The sequence below is a fragment of the Zosterops lateralis genome (genome assembly GCF_965231275.1).
Source record: "Zosterops lateralis genome assembly, chromosome: 1".
Classification (NCBI taxonomy): domain Eukaryota; kingdom Metazoa; phylum Chordata; class Aves; order Passeriformes; family Zosteropidae; genus Zosterops; species Zosterops lateralis.
Genome location: NC_139762.1, coordinates 87,301,367 through 87,321,228, shown reverse-complemented (window position 1 = coordinate 87,321,228; position 19,862 = coordinate 87,301,367). Strand labels below are relative to the sequence as shown.

Sequence of the window (19,862 nt, the reverse complement as noted above, 5' to 3'; positions counted from 1 at the left end):
TTAGCAGTAAACTCACAAAACTCTTTTATGACTTTTTTCCTTAAAGCTTCTATAAGATTCCAGCTGACCTCAGCTCAGAGATTTCTTTGTCTAAAAAGTGCAGATTTTCAGTTACTGAAGTAGAACTACTTCAGTATTTTAGACAAATCTTGTTTTGCTGTGGGAAGGTGGGCAGGTAGGTAGAAGTTTGTTTAATTTAGCAAAACTGATAATCATGTAATTAAAATGAAAATTGCTTGAGCACCAATTTACCTTAGTGAATATGTATTCACACTGTTTAAAAAGAGGTGTTCAGTTCTAAAATTACCACATAAATTACATACCAATGTTAATGAAGTGAAAAATATATTAACACTGCTTATTGCTTATTTTTCATCCTTCTAAAATTATGATTTTATCTAGAGGTTTTGTTTAGTGATTAACAAGTACATTATATTTTTCACATTATGAAACCAATTCTGCAAAGCCTCAGTAAAGTTTCAGTTGTTGTAAGACCAACCTTGTCATGTCATTAGGGTCTTAAATTTTGTTCCTTTAGTCACAGTTGTCATATGACTCTAAAGTTATACAAAAGTTGACACATTTAACATTTGTGCAGCTTAGTGTAGAAGATGTCATCAAGTTTTTGCTGCAAGAATAGATTTGGTGGGAGAGAACTGCTGTGAACTATTTAAAGATTAAACGAGGACATCTATTTGCCACTCAATGCAGGAGATGGCTAAATATTATTCATTGAATATTTTACAGCTCTAATCTTTCAGGCTCACTATATGCAGTATTATTTTTTGTTGTTTAATTACTCTAAACATTGTTCAGTATTTCATGGCCTGTTTCTTTCTTTTAGGGTGAACATATTAAAAATTTCCTTTAAAAGGAAGAAGTTTTTTATACAGCAACGGCAAAAACATGTAAGTAGTCCTCTAATTTTGTTTTGCTCAAGTGACCATATTCAATATTTTATATTGAATGTAACCTACAAACTGCTGGTCAAAAGGCTCTGTTGGGGTAATTTGCCTTTGAAACTCTGTTTTGTCTACTCGGTCTTGCTATTCTGATCTGCTTATTCCCTTTCCTTTTTTTTTTTTTTTTTTTTTTTTTTTTTTTGTTTTTTTTTTTTTTGTTTGTTTGTTTGTTTGTGTTTTTTTTGGTTTTTTGGTTTTTTGTTTTGTTTTGTTTCTTTTCCAAAACTGAATCCCTCCACTTTCAGTCTGTTGGACTGTATCTTTCTCATGGAGGTTTCTTCTCCCTTAGAGACTTCGGGTAAATGCAGATCTCCATCCTTTCTCCAATATTTATTCATGTAGCATATATCCCTTGTCTCATCAGCATCTGCTGCTCTTCCCTTTGTTGCTCTCCCTGCCCTGTGGAGTTCCTTAATGCAGTGAATCTACTAAACAACTGCTCGTCCCATCTAGGGGGCATTTGTGAGGTCCCTTCAGACTATGGGGCTCAGAGCTCAGGAAAAAAGCGAGGTTCCTGGAGGAAAGGAGAACTTTGTAGCTGAAAAACATGAGGTTGAAAAGGGGAATAGCACATCTCCTGCTGTGTATAACATGGAGAGCTTTAGGAGTTGGCAAGTTATGTGAAGATAGTTGATAAAACTAATGTAAAGTTTTTCGACTGTTAAGAGTTGGCTTCTGTTGGTTGCTTGGAGCCCTTTGCAGAACAGTTGAAATCTTAGTCTATTTCATGGGGGAGGAAATCTTGATTGCTGATTATTATTGTGCTGCCACAATATGAAAAAAGAATAAGATATCTTTTTGCAAAGAGCATAGATTAGTTAATTTGATAATAAAAAAACTTCTCAGAAACTAGTGATCAGCAGATGTATAAATAATTTAATTCCATTGAAGACAAAACTTGAGACTATAGTAAAAGGTAAGTGTTAACTTGTACATAAACTTCATGAAGGCCCTTTCTGGTAGTACACAAGCTCTTAACTTTATAGCAACTGTGTTACAAGATCACCTCTTGACCCACATAGATTAGAAGGTCTGCTGAACAAAGATTTCTAGGAAGGCCTTTTTTTACCCAAAAGCAAAATGTTTTCTTCTTTTTTTTTTTTCTGTGTGTATTTTTTCTCAGTTTGGTGGGTTCTTTGAAATTTGAGAAGTGTGCAAGTATGTGAAGGTTACTTTTCAGCATTGATGTTTAAACAAAGTTAGTATCCAGAGACAGTGTTACTGCTGTAATGCTTGCACAAACACATAGCATACACAGGGTGTGTCATTACACACTGTAGGGGGATCTTAAGGTTTTTTACTAGCTGTAAGTTTCTAAATATATTGTTTATATGCAGATATGTGACAGTCTGTTCATATATATTTCACCACGTGAAGAAATGAGTGGTTGATAAACCATTCCACATACTTGTGAGTGCAAACATTTGCAAAAAGTAACTTCTCTCCTGGGTTTGAGGATTAAAAATTCACTGATAAATTGTAATTTTAAAATCTAAAGATTTTCAAATATATAGATAAGTACAAGTTTACAGGCAGCAGTTTCCAAATGTGTCTGTAAGAATAAACGTAGTAACAGAACTCTGTGAGAATGATGAGTAAAACAGAGCTTGGAACTCAATCATTTTAAGTCCTTTCCAACCCAAACCATACTATGATTCTCTGTAAATGAGTGTACTTACAGTGGTTTTGGAATATAGAAGAATAAAGTGTCAATACAGAACAATCTGTGGACTTAATGTAAAATATGCGTGTTCATTACATAAAGACTTGACTGCTGTCAAAAGTAGAATTTTTGTCTCTGGAGACCTGTGTCACTTTTGAAAAGAGCAGCAACCTTAATTTGTTCAGTTACACATTTGGAAGATGATGACAGTTCAAGGCTCTTGATTCTTTTAGCTTACCTTCTCTTGAGTGATCATAGTTCTTTGTTTCATAACCTAGAGATGACAGTAATGCACACAGTGTCACGCTTAAAGAGCTACAGAACTGTTAGACAAGTAAGGCCAGGTGCATGACCTTTTTACTCCTCAGTACATATGAAAAAGCAGACCAGGTGTGCCACTAAATCTATGGATACATCCATCTTTGTCATCTTGGCTTGAAATTTAGGGCATCAAGTGGTATTGCTTGGAAAAGCTTGCTTGTGCTGAGTAGTGAGAGAGAGGGCAGAGGAGTCTTAGGGGTTTCACCAGAACAGTGGGATGCTTGAGAGGTGTGTGAGGGCAGATGACTGCATAGGTGTCAGTCTTTGAATTGATTAGTTTTTTTGTTTGGAAAGACAGAAGCAAATAGGTCAATTAATCTGAAAGAAAGAAGATGAAAGAACATGGGGAAAATAGAGCAGATAGTGTATATTCATAGATGAGGTTTGACTAAAGATGATGAGAATGTTATAGCACTTCTTTTATATTATGTATGTCATATGTAGATTCTTTACAAAAATCTGCAGAAAGTTTTCAAAGGCAATGAATTTGCAGTCCCTGATATGTGCCATGTTTCATTGATTTATTCTCCTTATTTCATTTACTCAATTTTTCTTTTCTTACGTGCCTCTTCTGAAAAATCAACTTACCTTATCTCACTCTTTCCCTGCTACTCACCTTCTCTTTTACCCTCCCACTGCTCCAGTCTGTTGATCAGCTACTTGATTAGGAGTATGCAGTATTTCTGTTTCTACTGAAGAGCCAGAAAAGGACTGGGGAGCAAGACTGATGAATCAGTGAATGTCTGGTGCTATAGAAGCTCATGACATGTAGGCTTAATGAAGGGTGCGGGATTTAAGGTAGGAATAGGAACTCTGCTGTTTACAGGCAACATTTCGTGCCTTTCAGAAATGAAATTTTATTTTCAGTGTTCCTATCTAATGCTTAAAACCAATTTAATTTGCTGCATACTAAAATATATCTTAACTTTCTATGCTGTAGATATTTTCAGATTTTCTGTTATGAAGTAGGCATACAACTGATGCAGAAGTTCTTCCATATGTTGAACTAGCCAGACACTTTAGCTATGTGGAATTGTTCCCTTTACCTTAATGCCTGCAAATTTCTCTAATCCTCATTTCTTGATAATCACTGAAATGCTATTCTTTTAGAATTTGAGAAGTATGATGGGCATTAGATCTTTGGATCCCACTAGAACTCTGCTCATCTTTCAAAAAGTACACAGATTTAACAGCATGACTTGCAAGGTGGCCTGTTAGTGTGGGAGATTGATATTAACAAAAGGTTATGTTAGTCTAAAAATGGAATAAATTTTTATGAAACTTCTCAAAGTATTTTTCCTAGCTTAAATCCACATTGAAACTTACAGCCTACTTAAAGGCTGATAAGAAGGTTCTGTGACAACAAAAAAGCACACTTATAACAAGCAAAATTCATTACTGTTTTCAAACCTAAATTTAAAAACCAGAATTTTAGATGTATTTAATTCCTTATCTTTGTATTACAGCTTTTCAATATAATTGAGATGCTTGAATAAAATAATTTTTGTGGCAATTGAAAGCCAGTTCTTCCAGCCCAACAAAAATACCTATACGTTTCCTTTTATTTGGAAGGACTGGTGGAGTAGTAAAACCCTTCAAGCGGTGTTCAACCAACAAGGGAGTATGTTAGAAATAGCATTTGCCATTAAATCATTGTGATGTATGCTTTATATATATCAAGAAATTCTGAGTTTAGATTTCACTATGCTTTCCTGCTTTATTTTACATAACTACTTAGAAGCAACTGTGGTGAACTGACAAAGATGGTTCCAGTATGCAAGAGACTCAAGTAACAAACCCACATCTTGAAAAGAAAATACTTTTAATGTTCTTGAATAGGGAAAATATTCCTGAAAGATTGTAATCAGTTAAATGTTTTTCAGTGCTTATATAAAATCAAGAGGCAAATCTTTCTTTCTCTTAAAAGTCTCACTGTTTTTATTGAAAGCATGTCTGAAGCCATAGATTCTCTGGACTAGACATGGAGTGACTTGCAAAATGCAGGATTGGTCTCAGATATTGGCATTTGTAAAATGCTGCCTAGAAATAAGAACAGAAGAAAAACAGATTGACTATTCCAGCCAAAATGGTTTGTAGTTACTTCCCAACAAGATTGTTGCTGTGAACAAGCAAAAGGTTGCCTGTCTAATTATATATCAGGATGTCAAAATCACTTGTAATTTAGAGGAGCTGGAAAAGATGAGTAAAGAAAACTTGTTTTTTTCACTCAAGTGCTGAGCTATGCTGGCAATTGCCTCAGGTCTCATGTTACCTTTACTTTGCCTTCTTTGTTTTTCTCTCATTCCACTTTCTTTGCATCAATAACTAGATTAACTTACCAAAACTTTCTCTTGTACAAAACTCTTGTGATAAATATTGGTGGCACAACTGTGTTGCACTTGTGTTTCACTGGCACTTTGGCACTGAAGTTACTTGTAAGAGTTTGCACCAAGACACACAAGTTCTATATTCTGCTGCCTTCTGATCCTCCTCGTTTTGGCCTTATCATCCAAGCATGAGTGGATTTCAACAGCAGTAGCAGCAGCTCCAGTCCCATCACAACTGCTTTCTTTCCCCCCAAGAAAACTGTTCACTGATCAGTGTTAACATCTTCACTTTCATCTGAAAGACTATCAAGAATATGCTTTTTGCATCCTATGGCACTTGAAAGATCATTATTGAATTGAAGCCTTACATGAAGAGCTTGAATTCAAAGAAAGAGGGTTTTTTTCCTTTTGACATTACACCCTTAATGGAATGTTTTAGAGAATTTTGTTTGTCTCAGGAGGTATAAATCTGACTGTAAACCTGAAAATATATTTATTGGCATAACATGATACTTATATATACAAAATCTTTACTATTCTGACTTAAATATTTCATTAACATTTCATTAGCTTGTAAAGTGCACATTTTGCAGTTTGGAATTTCACATCATCACAGAGGTATTTTGGCCATCTCCAGCTACTGTATGCTGATTTTTTGTTTGTTTGTTTGCCTCAATGTATTTTTCATGTTTAAGCTTATAATAATTTTATTGGTTTTTTATTATCTTGTTTACTGTTTCATCTACTTGTATATGTTGAAACATGGTGTTCCCTACTGTTACAGAATGAATCCAGAGAGCATATTGTTGCCTTCAACATGTTAAATTACAGAGCATGCAAAAATCTTTGGAAATCTTGTGTAGAGCATCACACATTTTTTCAGGCAAAGAAGTCACTACCTCATGAAAAAAAGATATTATCACATTATTGGACTCTGGGTTCTAGAAATCCAGCAAAGTAAGTATTGTATGAAAGCATGTTTTGCTCTATGATGGGAAGGGGAGGACTTGTGTCAGTGATAGCTGAAGTTGCAGTGGCAGAGTTTAATCCTGTCCATAGCTTTGTTCCAGTCTATATATGAACCATTTGACAAGTTATATGGTTGTGGTTTCACTTTCAGCAATGTGATTTCCTTACAGTAAAGCTTTTCTTATAATTGCCTCAAAAGGTGTTTGGATATATGTTTTACTGCTATTTTTTTCAATTTGCTGCTTCAGTCTGAAGTATAGAAACACTGGAAAGGAAAAATGTCATGTAGCTAATGATCCGGTAAGAGAATTTGCAGAACAGATTTGTTTTGAAATGTTTAGCCATTAGTGTCATGTACACATTCTGTTTAATATGTTAGGGCAATTTCTGGAGTGCATCATGCCAACCACTTATTACTGACATAAGGATGAAAAAATTTTTCCCATTCAGGTATTCAAGATACTCCTGTTGTGACACTTTTAATCCTTTATTTGCCTCACTGGATTCTTCTCGTTGCAGAGCTGGTAGTTTCCTAGTGTTATTTAAGATCTAGTTACCCAGAAGTAATTCTTTAGAGCCTGTAAATTTCCTATATGAAGCTGAGATTATTCCTCCCCATATGCAGTAACTGTGTCCTATCTTCATTGAAGTCAAGCTGCCAGTTTATTGTCCAGTCACTTGACATTGTAATGTCCTTCTCCATTTCTTTGCAGTTGGCATTTATTTTGACTATCTTGTGTGATTTTTTGAAATGGGAGGTTTTACTCAAGTAGTTCTGCTCTTTTATTTTAGAGGCTTTTATTTTTTTGATAAGTATCAGTCACAGTGATTTCTTCCATTATGTTGGTTTGTTCTGTTATTACATGTATTAGCAATTCAGCTACAAAGTTGTTATGTCCTGTGTCTTCATTGTGTCATCCATCCCATCCCTATCCACCAACTCCACCCCAAAAAACATTCTGTAATGAAACATATAAGAAATATTTCATATTAATAGAGAAGGAAAAGAGAAAGTCTTTTGTCATTATCATCTCTGGATGTGAGATTCTGGGGGATTCTTTGACCCTTTGATGGTCTGTAGACTCTCTAGAAACCTGCTTGTTCTCATGATTTTTGGAGAAGTATTTTATTGTTTTCTTTTTGTTCGTGGGTAGTGTGTTTTTGTGAGTTTTTTTGTAGTGTGTTCCCTTAATAGTTTAATTTTGCGTTTAATTTGTCAGACTGATTTCTGTCTTCTGTTTGGATAAGCTTCGACTTCTGACTGATACGAACATGCTTCAAATAGCTGTTCAGACTTTAGTGGCTCTCTGGCTTTTCACACTCTGATATCTCTTTTGGTACTGCAGAAATTAGTACCAAGTGCACTGGTATTGCTTGTAAATGAAACAATTAACCCATGCTTGTAAATGAAACAATTAATCCCAGTAGGAATTCTGGTAAAATGTTATGTTTTCTGCTGGACTGTTACTCTATCTTGTCACTTAGTACTAGATCATAACTGGATGGTCTGGTTTCTAGATCATGAAAAAAAGTAGTTGCACAAACAGTATTCTAATTTTCTATCATTTTATAAATCCCTATTTTTAGAATTTACTCATTTATGTAATGTTATGACTTTGTTTTTCCTGTAGTGAAGACGTTGAGAAGGTAATTCTCAGAGTTTGTTGGATTGTCGGGTCCTGGAGTCCTTTATTTCTTTCAAATTTGCAAGGAGATTCAGAACCCTAATCCTCCTACAGGCAGAGATACACACACAGGCATTGCATGGCCTTTGTAATGTTAAGAAAGAAAAGAGTATGAGTTCCAAAGGATACCAGTTTAGTATCAATTAAATTTTTTTTACCAAACATTTTATTTTTAACAAATCTCCTGTTACAATTTCTTAATAGTCTGTAGCATATAGAGCATTTCTTACTGTTGATCTGAATTACTAAGAAAAAAGTCTTTTCAAGTAATTTCAATGCTCTGAGGCATTTTCTCTACTGAATTTCTTACTTAGACTTTTAAGGAATCTCCAGCAGGAGAATCAGTTATGGAGATACCTTCTATCAGCTTAATGATAACCTCTTTGGCCTTATTTATACCAGCAGTAAGCATGAATTTTAGGATCTACATGAGGAAGAAGTAACTCAGCAACCATTGCTATGAAAGCCTGCTTGCATGCATAAGAACCAACAGTAATTTTGAAAAGCTTTGAGTGGTTCCTATGAACACAGCAAATTATTTTCTAAAAGGATTTAAAAAAAATTGTGGAAAAAGTAACTTCTGAGGTCATATTGCACATACTGAAAATTTTTACTTTCCAACTTGTTTATGATTGTGGAATGTTGTAAGATTTTCCATGTTCCTTTTCAAGGATGGCTCTGAACTCATGTGGAAGCTACACATCCAGAAAAGAGATTCTGCATTCTCCCTTATCAAAGGGAACAAAATTTTGCCTTGCATGAATCACACACACACAAACAGACAAACCAAACCACAAAACCAAATGCATGCACAAAAACTCCACCAACCACATTGTGCAGTCCTGGAGGTTTTAGGATTGACTCGTATGTAATAAATCTTTTCATGCTTCCATCAGCTTTGAAGGGTGCCACATTCAGATTTTACCATCTTAAGTATAGCAGGTCTTCCTGTGGAATTTGTGGCTTTCATGTTCTATGTTCTTCTATACTAATGTGAGGTAGATAGCCTAGCATTTATTACATCAGTTCAAATAGTTGCAGTACTTGAGTACAATTTCTTATTTGCACATACCTGTGCCCTTCTTGATTTTCTTAGCTTAAGGTACTAGAGGCATTCCATTTAAATTAGGCTGCTGAGTTGTATAAATCACCTGTAAGCCTTGTTCAAGGAGCAAACTGAATCACATCTCCCAAATTCTGGAAGGTAAATTCTGGACTGAATGCTGAATAACCTCTCCCAGAGATATTCTCATTCCTTATTGAAAAGCTAAAAATGTGTCTGTATTTTTCACCAAGGATAGCCTCAGTAATAGATGGGAGAAAGGAAGCATCATTTCAAGATAGTACAGCCCATTCCAGAAAGGCTTTGGCAGCCTCCCAGAATGTCTGCTGAAAAATATGCTGATATTTGGCATCTGAAGGGCAACTACTTGAAGTTCAGGAGAGTATTTATCTTCTGTGCCTAAACTGAAATATCTAGAGACATACCCTGTAAGTGATTTTGTGGTCAGGATTAGGGGTTTAAGATTAGAGTTTAGGGTTCTGGCTTCCATCACATGAGTTATGTTGCACTTCAAGTTGTCTGTGTTGGAAAATGCATCAACAGCCACTTGTATAAAAGAAAAGCCGATTAATGTGGAGTTCTTTACAATGCATTTTTCATAATGCATCCCCTTTTTCCAGTCTTTCCCTCTGCTCCAGCTATGTAAAGCTTCTTTGAAAGAACTCTGTTTCTGAAGAAGATGAGTAGCTGGGTACTTTGTCATTGTATTCAAAAGTCTTAGAAAAATAAAATGGATAGTATAGCCAAAGGCTTCTCCTGAGCTGATGGACTTTGTTTACTAAGCATGAAAACATACACGGATAGCTGATTTTAATATGCAGATACTTCATACTAAGTTTTTCCTGTTCTTTATACTGGGAGAAGCTTTCAAAGTACATTTAGAAGTTGAAGGAATTGATTTCCTTTAAAATCATGAACAAGATATATGAAATATTTCAATATGTATGACAAAAAAATGTATGGGTTTCTTTTTCTTTTACTTATATAAGTAAAAAGTAGTACAATGCAAAGCATGCTTAAGGTTAGATTTTAGCATAATACAGCTTTAGTAACATCTTTTTTTTTTTCTTTTTTTCCTTTAATGCTATGTAAAATGGAGACATTTCAGGTCTGTAGTAAGGTCCTTACATAGCCTGATATCCCAGCTGCCCATTATGTACAGCTCAGGGGTTAATGAGCCAAAGGTGTTTACTCTGTAACTAATAAATTGTTTGTTCCATGAGAAATCCTAGGCTTGTAAACTCAAGGATGAGCAGCTTATCTCTCAGCTTGACTTGTGGAATGCCATATAAAATTATGCATAAGAGTTAGTTTGTCTCAATTTCAGCCTACTTCAAGATTTTCTTTATGCTGTGTATTTTCACTGTTAAGATACTTTTATTGCTTTCCTGGCTGTGGTTCTTATCCTGGCGCAGCCCTTTTCTTGTCAGATTCTTGTCACAAGAAGCAGTCCAGACCTGGAGATCCTGTTTTCATGTCAGATTTTTTTTTTTAATGGTTTATCTTTATAAGGAATACATCACTCTAAAGTGGCTTCCTTCCACAACAGTGTTGTCTGGTGTAGCCCTTAATTCATGAGGCAGCAGGTAGATGGATAAAGTTGTCCTGTGCTTAGTGAAGCTCTTGTTGAACTGTTACCCCTTTGTGAATATTAACAGGGAAGCTTCAGAACATATTACCTGTATTTGAACTGTGTTTTGTAAGGCACTCAGTTCAGTGCCAGTAGGACATACTGAATTTCCTGTTTTCCCCTCTGTCTTCTTAAACACAATTGGGTTAAAAATAAGTCTCAGAAAAAGTTATTTTTACCCAGGCTTGTGATTAACAATCACTTTTATTGTCACAAATGAGGGACAGTAAATGTCTCTGTGAGAATGTAAATGCCTAGGTAAGGAGGGGTAAGCACTGGGGATGCTTTAAATGATGAAGTTGACTTTCATAAGCACATTTTATTTCATTTAAGTTTTCTATGCAAAATAACTCACGTCTAGTTGTTTTATACCTTTTCAGGTCTGTAAACAACCAGTACTGCAGAAAAGTGATAGGTGGGATGGTTTGGAACCCATCTATGAGACGATCCTTATCAGTTGAGCACCTAGAGACCAAAAGCCTTCCTTCTCGATCACCTCCTGTTACCCCCAATTGGTAAATTCATTTTCAGCCTTTTCCACACCTTCTAGCTTCCTACTCTTTCTAATTGTACGTACTCTAGCAGAATCATTATGTAGTGTGTACATATATATTTAAACAGTTTTATTCTAAGAATGTATATGACAACAGAAGGGTGGGTGTCACCTCAACTTTAGCAAGGCTTTCATGCTGTCTGCCAAAATCTTATGCCCAAGTTAAGACATTATGTTTCTGGATGGGTGGACAACAGGGTGGTTTAAAAAAATATGTTAAAATGGTTGGATGACTGGACTAAGAGGGGAATTTGTTAATGGGTCACACTCTACCTGGACACAATGAAAAGTAGATGACTGCAAGGATCTCTCCTGGGACCTGTCCTGTTTATCCTGTTTATGTCCTGTCAGCTTTACGACCTGGAGGAGGCAATGGTATGCTTGATCATAAAGTTTGCAGATGGCACCAAACTAGGGAGTGAGTCAAGAAGCCTGGGGGCAGGACTGCTCTCTGAAGCGATCTCGATAATCTGGAGAAATGGGCCAATAGGAAATGTGTGAGATTCAATGGAGAAAAACACAGTGTCCTGGGAAATAAGAACCCAGTGTAAGAGTATTGTCTGCAGTGCAGCTTTCTGGAGAACAACCTGGTAATCTTTATAGGCAGAAGTGGTGCATGAGCTGTCTGATATGCTCTGACAGCAAAGAAGTCCAACCTGGAAGAATTAACAGAGTGATAGATAGTAGGTCTGTGGAAGTGGTAGCCCCCTTTGGCTCAGCATTCTGTAGATTTTATTAGAATGCTTACAGCTCTTTTGTCTGCAAATACAACACAGACACTTACAAACTCAAGCAAGCTCAGCAAAGACCACCAGTTCCAAGGCAGTCAGGAGATTGGAGTACCCACCCTGTGAGGAGAGGCCGACATACTGGCACATATTCAGCCTGGAGAAGCAGGGGTTTCCCAGATGCCTAATAACAACCCAGAATTACTTAGAAGGAGGCCAGCCACAGGATGAGGCTGGGTTTTTCACTATTGTGTAGTAGAAGGATGAGGCAACAAGTTTATGTTGGAACAAAAGAGGTTTTGTCAGAATATAATGGAAAAACTGCTTCACCACATGAACAGTCATTGCCTGGGGAAGTTGAGTGGTCTCCATCCTTCAGATTTTTTGAGATATGAGTGGATAAAGCCTTAAGCAGCCTACTCTGGCCTTAGTTGACCCTGCTTTGAGCAGAAGATTGGACTAGATGACCCCCATGAGTCCCTTCTAACCAGAATTATCCTATGATTAAAACTTTAATAATATAAGTTGCATTTTGCAGTGGGGGGAAACACCAAATCTGTCCAATGTACTGAACCTAGCAGTGTATAGTATAGCCTAGTATACCATACAGAATGCTTAAAAATTGATTATCTGAAGTGAGACTTATAGGCCCGTTATGAAGATTCAGATCATAAATGCAATAGGATAAAATTTTTTCTTTTATAAAGTTTTGTGAAATATTCTAATCTACCTGCTTGTGTTTGTATTCTGTATTTTTCAGGCGGAGTCCTAGACTACGTCACGAAATCCGCAAACCACGACACTCATCTGTAGATAACCTTACAAATGAGATTAGTTATATTACTGAGACAGAGGATGTTTTTTACACATATAAGGGCTCTCCAACATCAAAGGACAGTGATTCAGAGTTCTCTCAGAACCGTAGTCCACAGAGGAGGTAAGGACTTCTGCAGACAGTCCATTTCCTGTTTTGATTTTTTAAGAATATCAAACAAAAAGCCAGAAGAGCTGTATTGTAAAACAGTCACAGTTGTAATGTTACAGTGAGTTCAGTTTTGCTTGCATAAGCTTTATTTTGACCAATTGCTATACTGCAAATGCCATGACACAAAATGACAAAAGCAAACCAAGCCTTCGTCCCTAAACAATACACAGTAGTTGGGCTGTTAGTAAAATTAGAAGAACTACTAAGGAGTGTCTGTTCAAATCTATAATATCCTGTTTCCTAGTAGCTTTTGCAACCCTTTCCTACTTGTCAAAACCTCTTTTTTTCTGGGGAGAAAGACTTAGTGAACTCTTTTAAGAGTTCACTCACATTCCACATCGTCAGCTCAGCCTTGTCAGCTGAAAGAGGTATTGCATTTGAGTATACACAAGAACATCATAATGCTGGTGGTCATCCATCTTTTTCTTCTTCAGAGGAAGTGTCGATGGCTTGTGACTGCTTTTCGGCTGTATTCCTTGAGGACCAACTTTGTTCTCCTCTGCAGTGCTTTAACAACTGCTAGGTTTGCTGCCAGGAGTTGAAGCACCTGTCTTTGTGCACTCTGATTATTTCAGAGTTTTTTTATGTATTGCATTGTATGAATGACTACACTCATTTCTTAATGAATCAGATTATCAGGCAATCAGATTATTGCAATATCAGCTTCAGAAATAATGTATGAAGTCATTAATTGTTTGATCTTAAAAGGAAAACAGGTACTTTAAAACTTGAAGCTGAGGAGAATGCGATGTATTAAAATGCACGTTCCTTTGTAGCATTGCTAAAGAAAAATGGGTTTTAGTGATGCCTAATGACTTTAAGAAAAGATGTATTTTGAGAAGCAATGTCTTAATGGCAGCTGATAGGACTCATCTGCCCCTGTGACAGTGTGCAAGTACTAAATATTAGATTTAAATTCTGATTGAAATGATTTTCTTTAAATTCTATAGTAATATTATTACTAGATTACATCAGAGAGATTTCAATAAAAGAAAGGAAAAACTGAGCTGTTGTATCCATATTTGGATTTTTTTCTCTCCTTTGAGTATATTAAGTATTTTGAGTTTGTCACCTAATTTTTCTATATTTCTGACTGGAAGACATCTGGACCTTAATAATATTTATTAGTACTAATAGCTTTAGTAGCCATGATAATACATGAAAGTTTGGTCTTTAGATGTTGTGAATAGTCATAGATAGGAAACTATGTCTTTGCTGGGTTTTAAAGTTTGCAGATGATACACTTTTAGTTTCGGAGTAAAAGTATTTTCTGAGTAAAAATACTGAGAGGCAGACATAAAAAGAGATGATGAGAGTAGAAGCAGTAGACAGAAAATTATGTTGCCATGCTGTGTTTTGTGACCAGCGAATTTTATCCTGCCAGCAAGTACATTGTGGGACTTCTTTTATTTTCATTTTTCTTTTCTTCCCCTGTAGATTTTTTTCCTTCCTGTTTCACTTATCTTATACCTACTGAGAATGGAGTGGAAAAGCCTGCCTTTATGCCTTTTCTCACACACTGAAAAAAGGATGTTCTAAATTTGAAAATAGCACATTCTTTTATTTTCTGAGCCCCAATGACTGTACTGAATCAGAGTAATATCACTCACTGTGGAGATTTTTACTGTTACTACCTCATATAAACCATTGCTTTTCTTCCTACATCTTTTCCCAAATGCGTTATCTTTTTTGGGGTATGTTTATAATATTTGATGCTCTTCAGGTAAATGAAAAAAATACCTGCATAAATCTGATCAATTAAATTAAAGTTGCATGTTTTGGAAGAATGGAATAAATGATCCTTTGTTGTGTTAACTACTAGACTTCAATGAAGTAAATTAGTCATTAATAATTCCCTTTTTAACTATTGAGGTAAAATTCAAAGTAACCATTTAAAAAAAAAAGCTTTTTCTCCATACTGAAGTTTGTTAGTCCACATTCTAGGATTTTTTTTTTCCTTTTGCAATCTTACAGTAGTTATTACTTGCTTCGCTTCCCTTATTGAAAGATGCAAAATTAAGTATGTATGTATAGTAAAACCTTTCTTTCCATTAATGATGTATTGATGCATGGAATCTTACTCTATCAGCTAAATCTGTCTTGTAAGAAAAAACTTTACTTTGCATATCCTCAGTATCAAATATGGATGTTTCCCCTGGGCTTTTGCCACACATTAAGAGTATTTAGACATTAACTATAAAACACCTTTCTGTTATATATGTACTGATAAATCTTGTGAAGCCTTGTCTTCGGTGAATTTGAACTGACATAATAGAAACAGGCTATAGAAAAAAACCCCCAGATTTCCAATTCCTTTTTTGTTGGAGGAGAGCCAGGAATAGCTTCCCATAGTCCTGCCAATACACATGGTCTTTAGAGGGCCCTTTATTTACTGCCTAGCCCACTGGGACGATTAATAAAGGTGTTAGTTAATGTTAATTATAACTACTAAATAGCTTTGGCATGAAAAATATCTGAAACAGTTTGAGAGCTGCTGGCAAACAGCTGTAAATACTGGCATTTAATCACTGAATGGCTATGTCTTTGACCTTATATTAATAATAATAATAATAATTCTGGAACAGCTTGATTTCTGTGAAGTAAACATCAATTTCATTTACTGTTTCTGAACCAGAACTCTGCAAGCTGCAGTAAGCATGGAATGTGACTCTTGACTTATTTTTCCAGCTCCTATCAGCATTTCAGGGATGGGGGTAACCTTCCCTCTTCTTCACTTTTTTTGTCAAAATAAGTGGTTTGTTGTTGAAGGTAGGATAGACCTACTTTCAAACTGACCTGTTGTGATAGAGTGGCATTTGAGGCAAATAATAGATAAAACTCATGTACAAGGCTTGCCGTCTACCTAATCCTGCCAAGGCACATTTGGAACCTTGGGTATCAGAAATGTAGAAGCAGCCACTGCTGGCAAAAGTACACACACCTGCATTTATTGCCCTATACAGCTTTTTTTCCTTCCTGACAATACTAGGTATATTTATTTTCTTAATAATTGATTTTCTTCCTTGCTCTGTTTACTCACATATAGGAATCAATCAAGTTCTACTTTCTTTCTATGAAACAGTACACAATTTAGAAAACAAATTATGTGGAACAGCTCTTAGTTTAGAGAGCATAAAACATAGCAGTTGTTAATATTTCTTCTTCAATTTCTTCGAAGATATAGTATTGTATCAACATGTCATCATCTAGAACTATATTTGATGTTAAAATCCTTGAAATGAGCATGCTGGCAATGATGGTCGATAATATTTTGTCATTTCTTGTGTTGCTCCTCTTAAAGACACAATAATTGTTTTCAAAATGTGCTTTGTGTGAACACTCTGCCTTATAAATGAAATTTGAGGTATGTACCACAGGCTGTGACTGGAAAAAAGAAAATTGGAAAATGGTGTAAGTCATGCACACAGGTGAACTACAAAAAGCCAAGGCAAGCTAGTGAGCACAGTGTTAGGTGTAGCTTCATTGCTTCTGCTACCCATATTATCTAAGGTACTTTAACATTCAAGAACCTCTTGTGGCTCAGACATAGTGAAAATAAGCAATTTTTCCCTGTGTTTAGTGTCTGCAGAAAAGATTGGAGCTGTCAATTGCATCTGTATTATAGACAAAAAATTGTTCTAATCCCAAATTAAATTACATTATCTAGAACTTTGTTTGCAGGGCATGAATTGGTTTGCCTATCTAAGCCAAATATCTAAAATCATTGCTGCCTACAATACCTGCCAGAAAAGATAGTGCTGAAGAGGATTTTGAGAGAACTTTTGTTTAGTCCAGCTTTTGTGAGGAAGGTGTCCCCTGTCAGTTCTTCTTCCTTTTGCCCTGTTGCTGAACATCTCAGCTGATTGCTATTGCTACTGAAAAAAATATCACTAGCACTGACACGGAGCCTGCACTTGGCCTTCTTAAGTCTCATATGTTGCATTCCCTTTTGTACAACACTTTCTTCTTGTGTTGTAAGCCCAACTTCAGTCCAGAGTTTCCTCCTTTTTAACTAGCTTGAAATAAAACAATGATTGTTCCTTTTCTTTTTCTAATCACATCTTTAAGTCTTGGATGAAAAACAGTTGTGTTCATTCTTGTAACTGGGGATGGAAGAGGTGGATGTTTTCCCCAAACAGCAAACGGCGTGCTTGGCTGCATGGAACCTGTAGAGATATCAATGGGAGGATGATCTTCCAGAAAGGCATTGCTGACCTGAATCCTGTACCAGATGACAAGTTATTTGGCATCTGGATAGGGAGACAGGGATAGGGAAGGGGACATGGACGCTGCAATCCTGGGGCGATATTTCAAGATGGTGGCCTTCACAAGAGAGCCCCAGCCTCCACTCCCCCTGGAGAGAGAGGGACTTACTGCAGAACAGCCACTGCCTCCCTAGGTGGAGCTTTGAGTGGAGCCGGAGGTGGGGAGGGGGTAGGAAAAGAAGCACAAGCGCGGGTAAACAAACTCCATAGCGTGGCCATCTTGGAATGGAGGTTTTAGCTGGGGCACATGGCCAATGTTTTGCCAGGCAGGGGGTTGAGAAGGTTTTGGGGGAGTCCAAGGGAAAGAGGGTGAGGAGGGCTTCACTGAAGCCAAAAAGAGAGGATCACTATGTAGGAGAGAGGGGCAGGATTGAGGGTTGAAGGAAAGGTCTCTGGCATTTGAACACCCTTTACCAGGACAGGGAGGGGATCTGGGATTGAGGGGTAAGGAAAGAGGGGTACAGGAACAAACAAAAACTGTGGGAGGAAGGACTGATTGCTGGGACCCTAGCCTTGTCTAAGATGGCAAAAGGCCTTCTGAATGATGCAAAAATAGGCAGTAATCAAGGCACTCTATTTCTCAAAATATCCTACTTTTTCTAAAAACCACCCATCAGCAATCACCTCAGTGGGTAGCTAGGGGAAGGTATCATGAAACCACTAGGATAACCTTTTTAGATCTCCTTTCCTAAACTTCTTTCCATAAGAAATGAAAATTAACTTAAAGGGGTAATAAACGTCTCGCTGGCATATGAAAGATGACATTTCTATGCCAGTCTTTTCCACTATAACTGGAAAGAACGCTCCTATAAGTTACTATTCCCCCTTGTTATCCGCAGCCAACTCTTTGTGGCCTTTTGGTTCATGGCTTTTTCCTAGGAATCCAATGGGGTTCCCTAGGGAAAGCAGAAGAGGGTTCCCGCTAGCCTGGCCCTGACTATTGGGGAATTTTTGGGGTTTGGACCCACTCAACTTCTTCTCTGGGATCCTCTTCAGGATCCAAGGGCGGCACTTTTTCCAGCTTACAGGATTCCCCAATCCAGAGCTGTTCTCCACCGTCCACAAGAACTGCTCCACTCCTAGGCTAGTCCATTAAAACTTGGAGTTCACTTTGAAGTGATGAGTGCCTTGGACAACCTCTTTTTGACTTCTCCTGCCGGGTCCTCCGGACAAGACGGGCCACGAGACCACGTGACAGGCAGAAGCCACTCCAGTTGGGCCTCTTCAGAGCCTCCCTACTCAGCCGAAGTTTTCAGGAAACTCTGTCGCAATCCTCGCTGCCCCTCGTTGGTGCACCAGCTGTTGTAAACCCAACCTCAGTCCAGGGCCGTGAGCAAGGGGGGCTGTGACACTTCCTCCAGAATTCCTGAGTGTCCTTGGCACCCACCAAGCAATCGGGGTAGGAAATCACAAGACCACCCCAAATCACCCCACCCCAAATCTGTTCATTGACAGAAACCGAAAGCGACCTTAGCTCAAAGGCTTGGCAGGGGTGGAGCCCTGAGGCTGGCCTTGCAGGCACTTATAAACAGGAGGCTTTCAGGGGAGGGTACAAACACAATGACCAATGGGAACGCAAGGAGCAGGAGGCAACTTGAACCCAAAGTGGGAATGACTAGCACAGAGTAGGATGGACAAAGGGGAGTAGGAGGAGCAATAGAGGAATTCAAGGGTTGAGTGACCTCAGCACACAGGATTGTGGCTGGGATCAAACCAACCACACAAGGAAGGAGAGGTGAGATTTCAGAACAAACCATTTGAGGGACTAAAATGATGAAAAACATATTACCACAGCTGCGCCTCCCCAGTTCAGAACAGGTAGCCCAGTCTGTTTACTGTCTACGTGTTATAATGGCTCTGTCACTCTGGTTATGCTATGCCTCCATGTATATCCACATGGTACTGTTACTATTTTGTTCTAAAAATTATTTCAAGAACACCATTGAGATAAAACATACTTATTAGGAAGTGTACTTTTTTGATAACTGTCTTTCAGAGAGAATTTGCTTTCCATAGTCTTGGCTTACCTGAAGATGTTTTCTCTCAGAAATTTGCATTCTTTTCATTGGAGCACTGTTGCTACTGACTTTTTAAACTTCTTATCTTAAGCAAAGTGGAAAACTTCTCTTTTTCTGTGAGGCTGCATGTCTTCAGACGTCCTTAAATTCTGAGATATACATTAGGGAATAGTGATAAATACAATCTGGCTTTCCTTTACGATACAAAGTTATATTATGAGGCTTTATTATTTCTGAACTTAGCTCTGTTGAAATAGTACTTTAATTTGGGAAGTTTTTTCAAAGTGGTGTCATACCAACAGATTACCTGGCATCAACTCATCCTGACCCTCTGCTGTCCTTATAGGTAGCCTCAGTAAAGCTCATGGAAGATGAGAAAAATATTTCTCTTTCAGCGTAAGAAGTTTTAGCCACAGCTGGTTATTTTTAAAGGCAGACTGACAGACTTGTCCACGGAATTATTTTTTACTGCAATTTTTGCTTTGTCTAGCCTGGTATGGTGCTTGAAGATTACTACTGTTGCAGTCTGCCTTGATAAAGGTACCACTACAGTTTCCAAATTTGGAATAAGGAGAGACTCACAGATGTAGAGGCACAAGTCATCCTTGCTGATTTGCCTTTCCCTGACACCGCTCTAATCTGTATGCTACTGTGTCATTTAAGGGCAAAAGGCACAGGAACAATAAAATTCTT

The 19,862-nt window shown here is 37.3% G+C and overlaps 1 protein-coding gene across 5 annotated transcripts in view; it reads left to right on the top strand.

The window, feature by feature from the left end:
• PTPN3 (protein tyrosine phosphatase non-receptor type 3) overlaps window positions 1-19,862 on the top strand; it is a 164,343-nt gene that overhangs the window by 103,782 nt on the left and 40,699 nt on the right. For all 5 annotated transcript variants that reach the window (XM_083860387.1, XM_083860386.1, XM_083860389.1 and 2 more), the window contains exons 11-14: window positions 845-908; window positions 6,058-6,230; window positions 11,001-11,135; window positions 12,662-12,838. In XM_083860387.1, coding sequence (XP_083716513.1) covers window positions 845-908; window positions 6,058-6,230; window positions 11,001-11,135; window positions 12,662-12,838 — 549 coding nt within the window. The remainder of the gene's footprint in view (window positions 1-844; window positions 909-6,057; window positions 6,231-11,000; window positions 11,136-12,661; window positions 12,839-19,862) is intronic.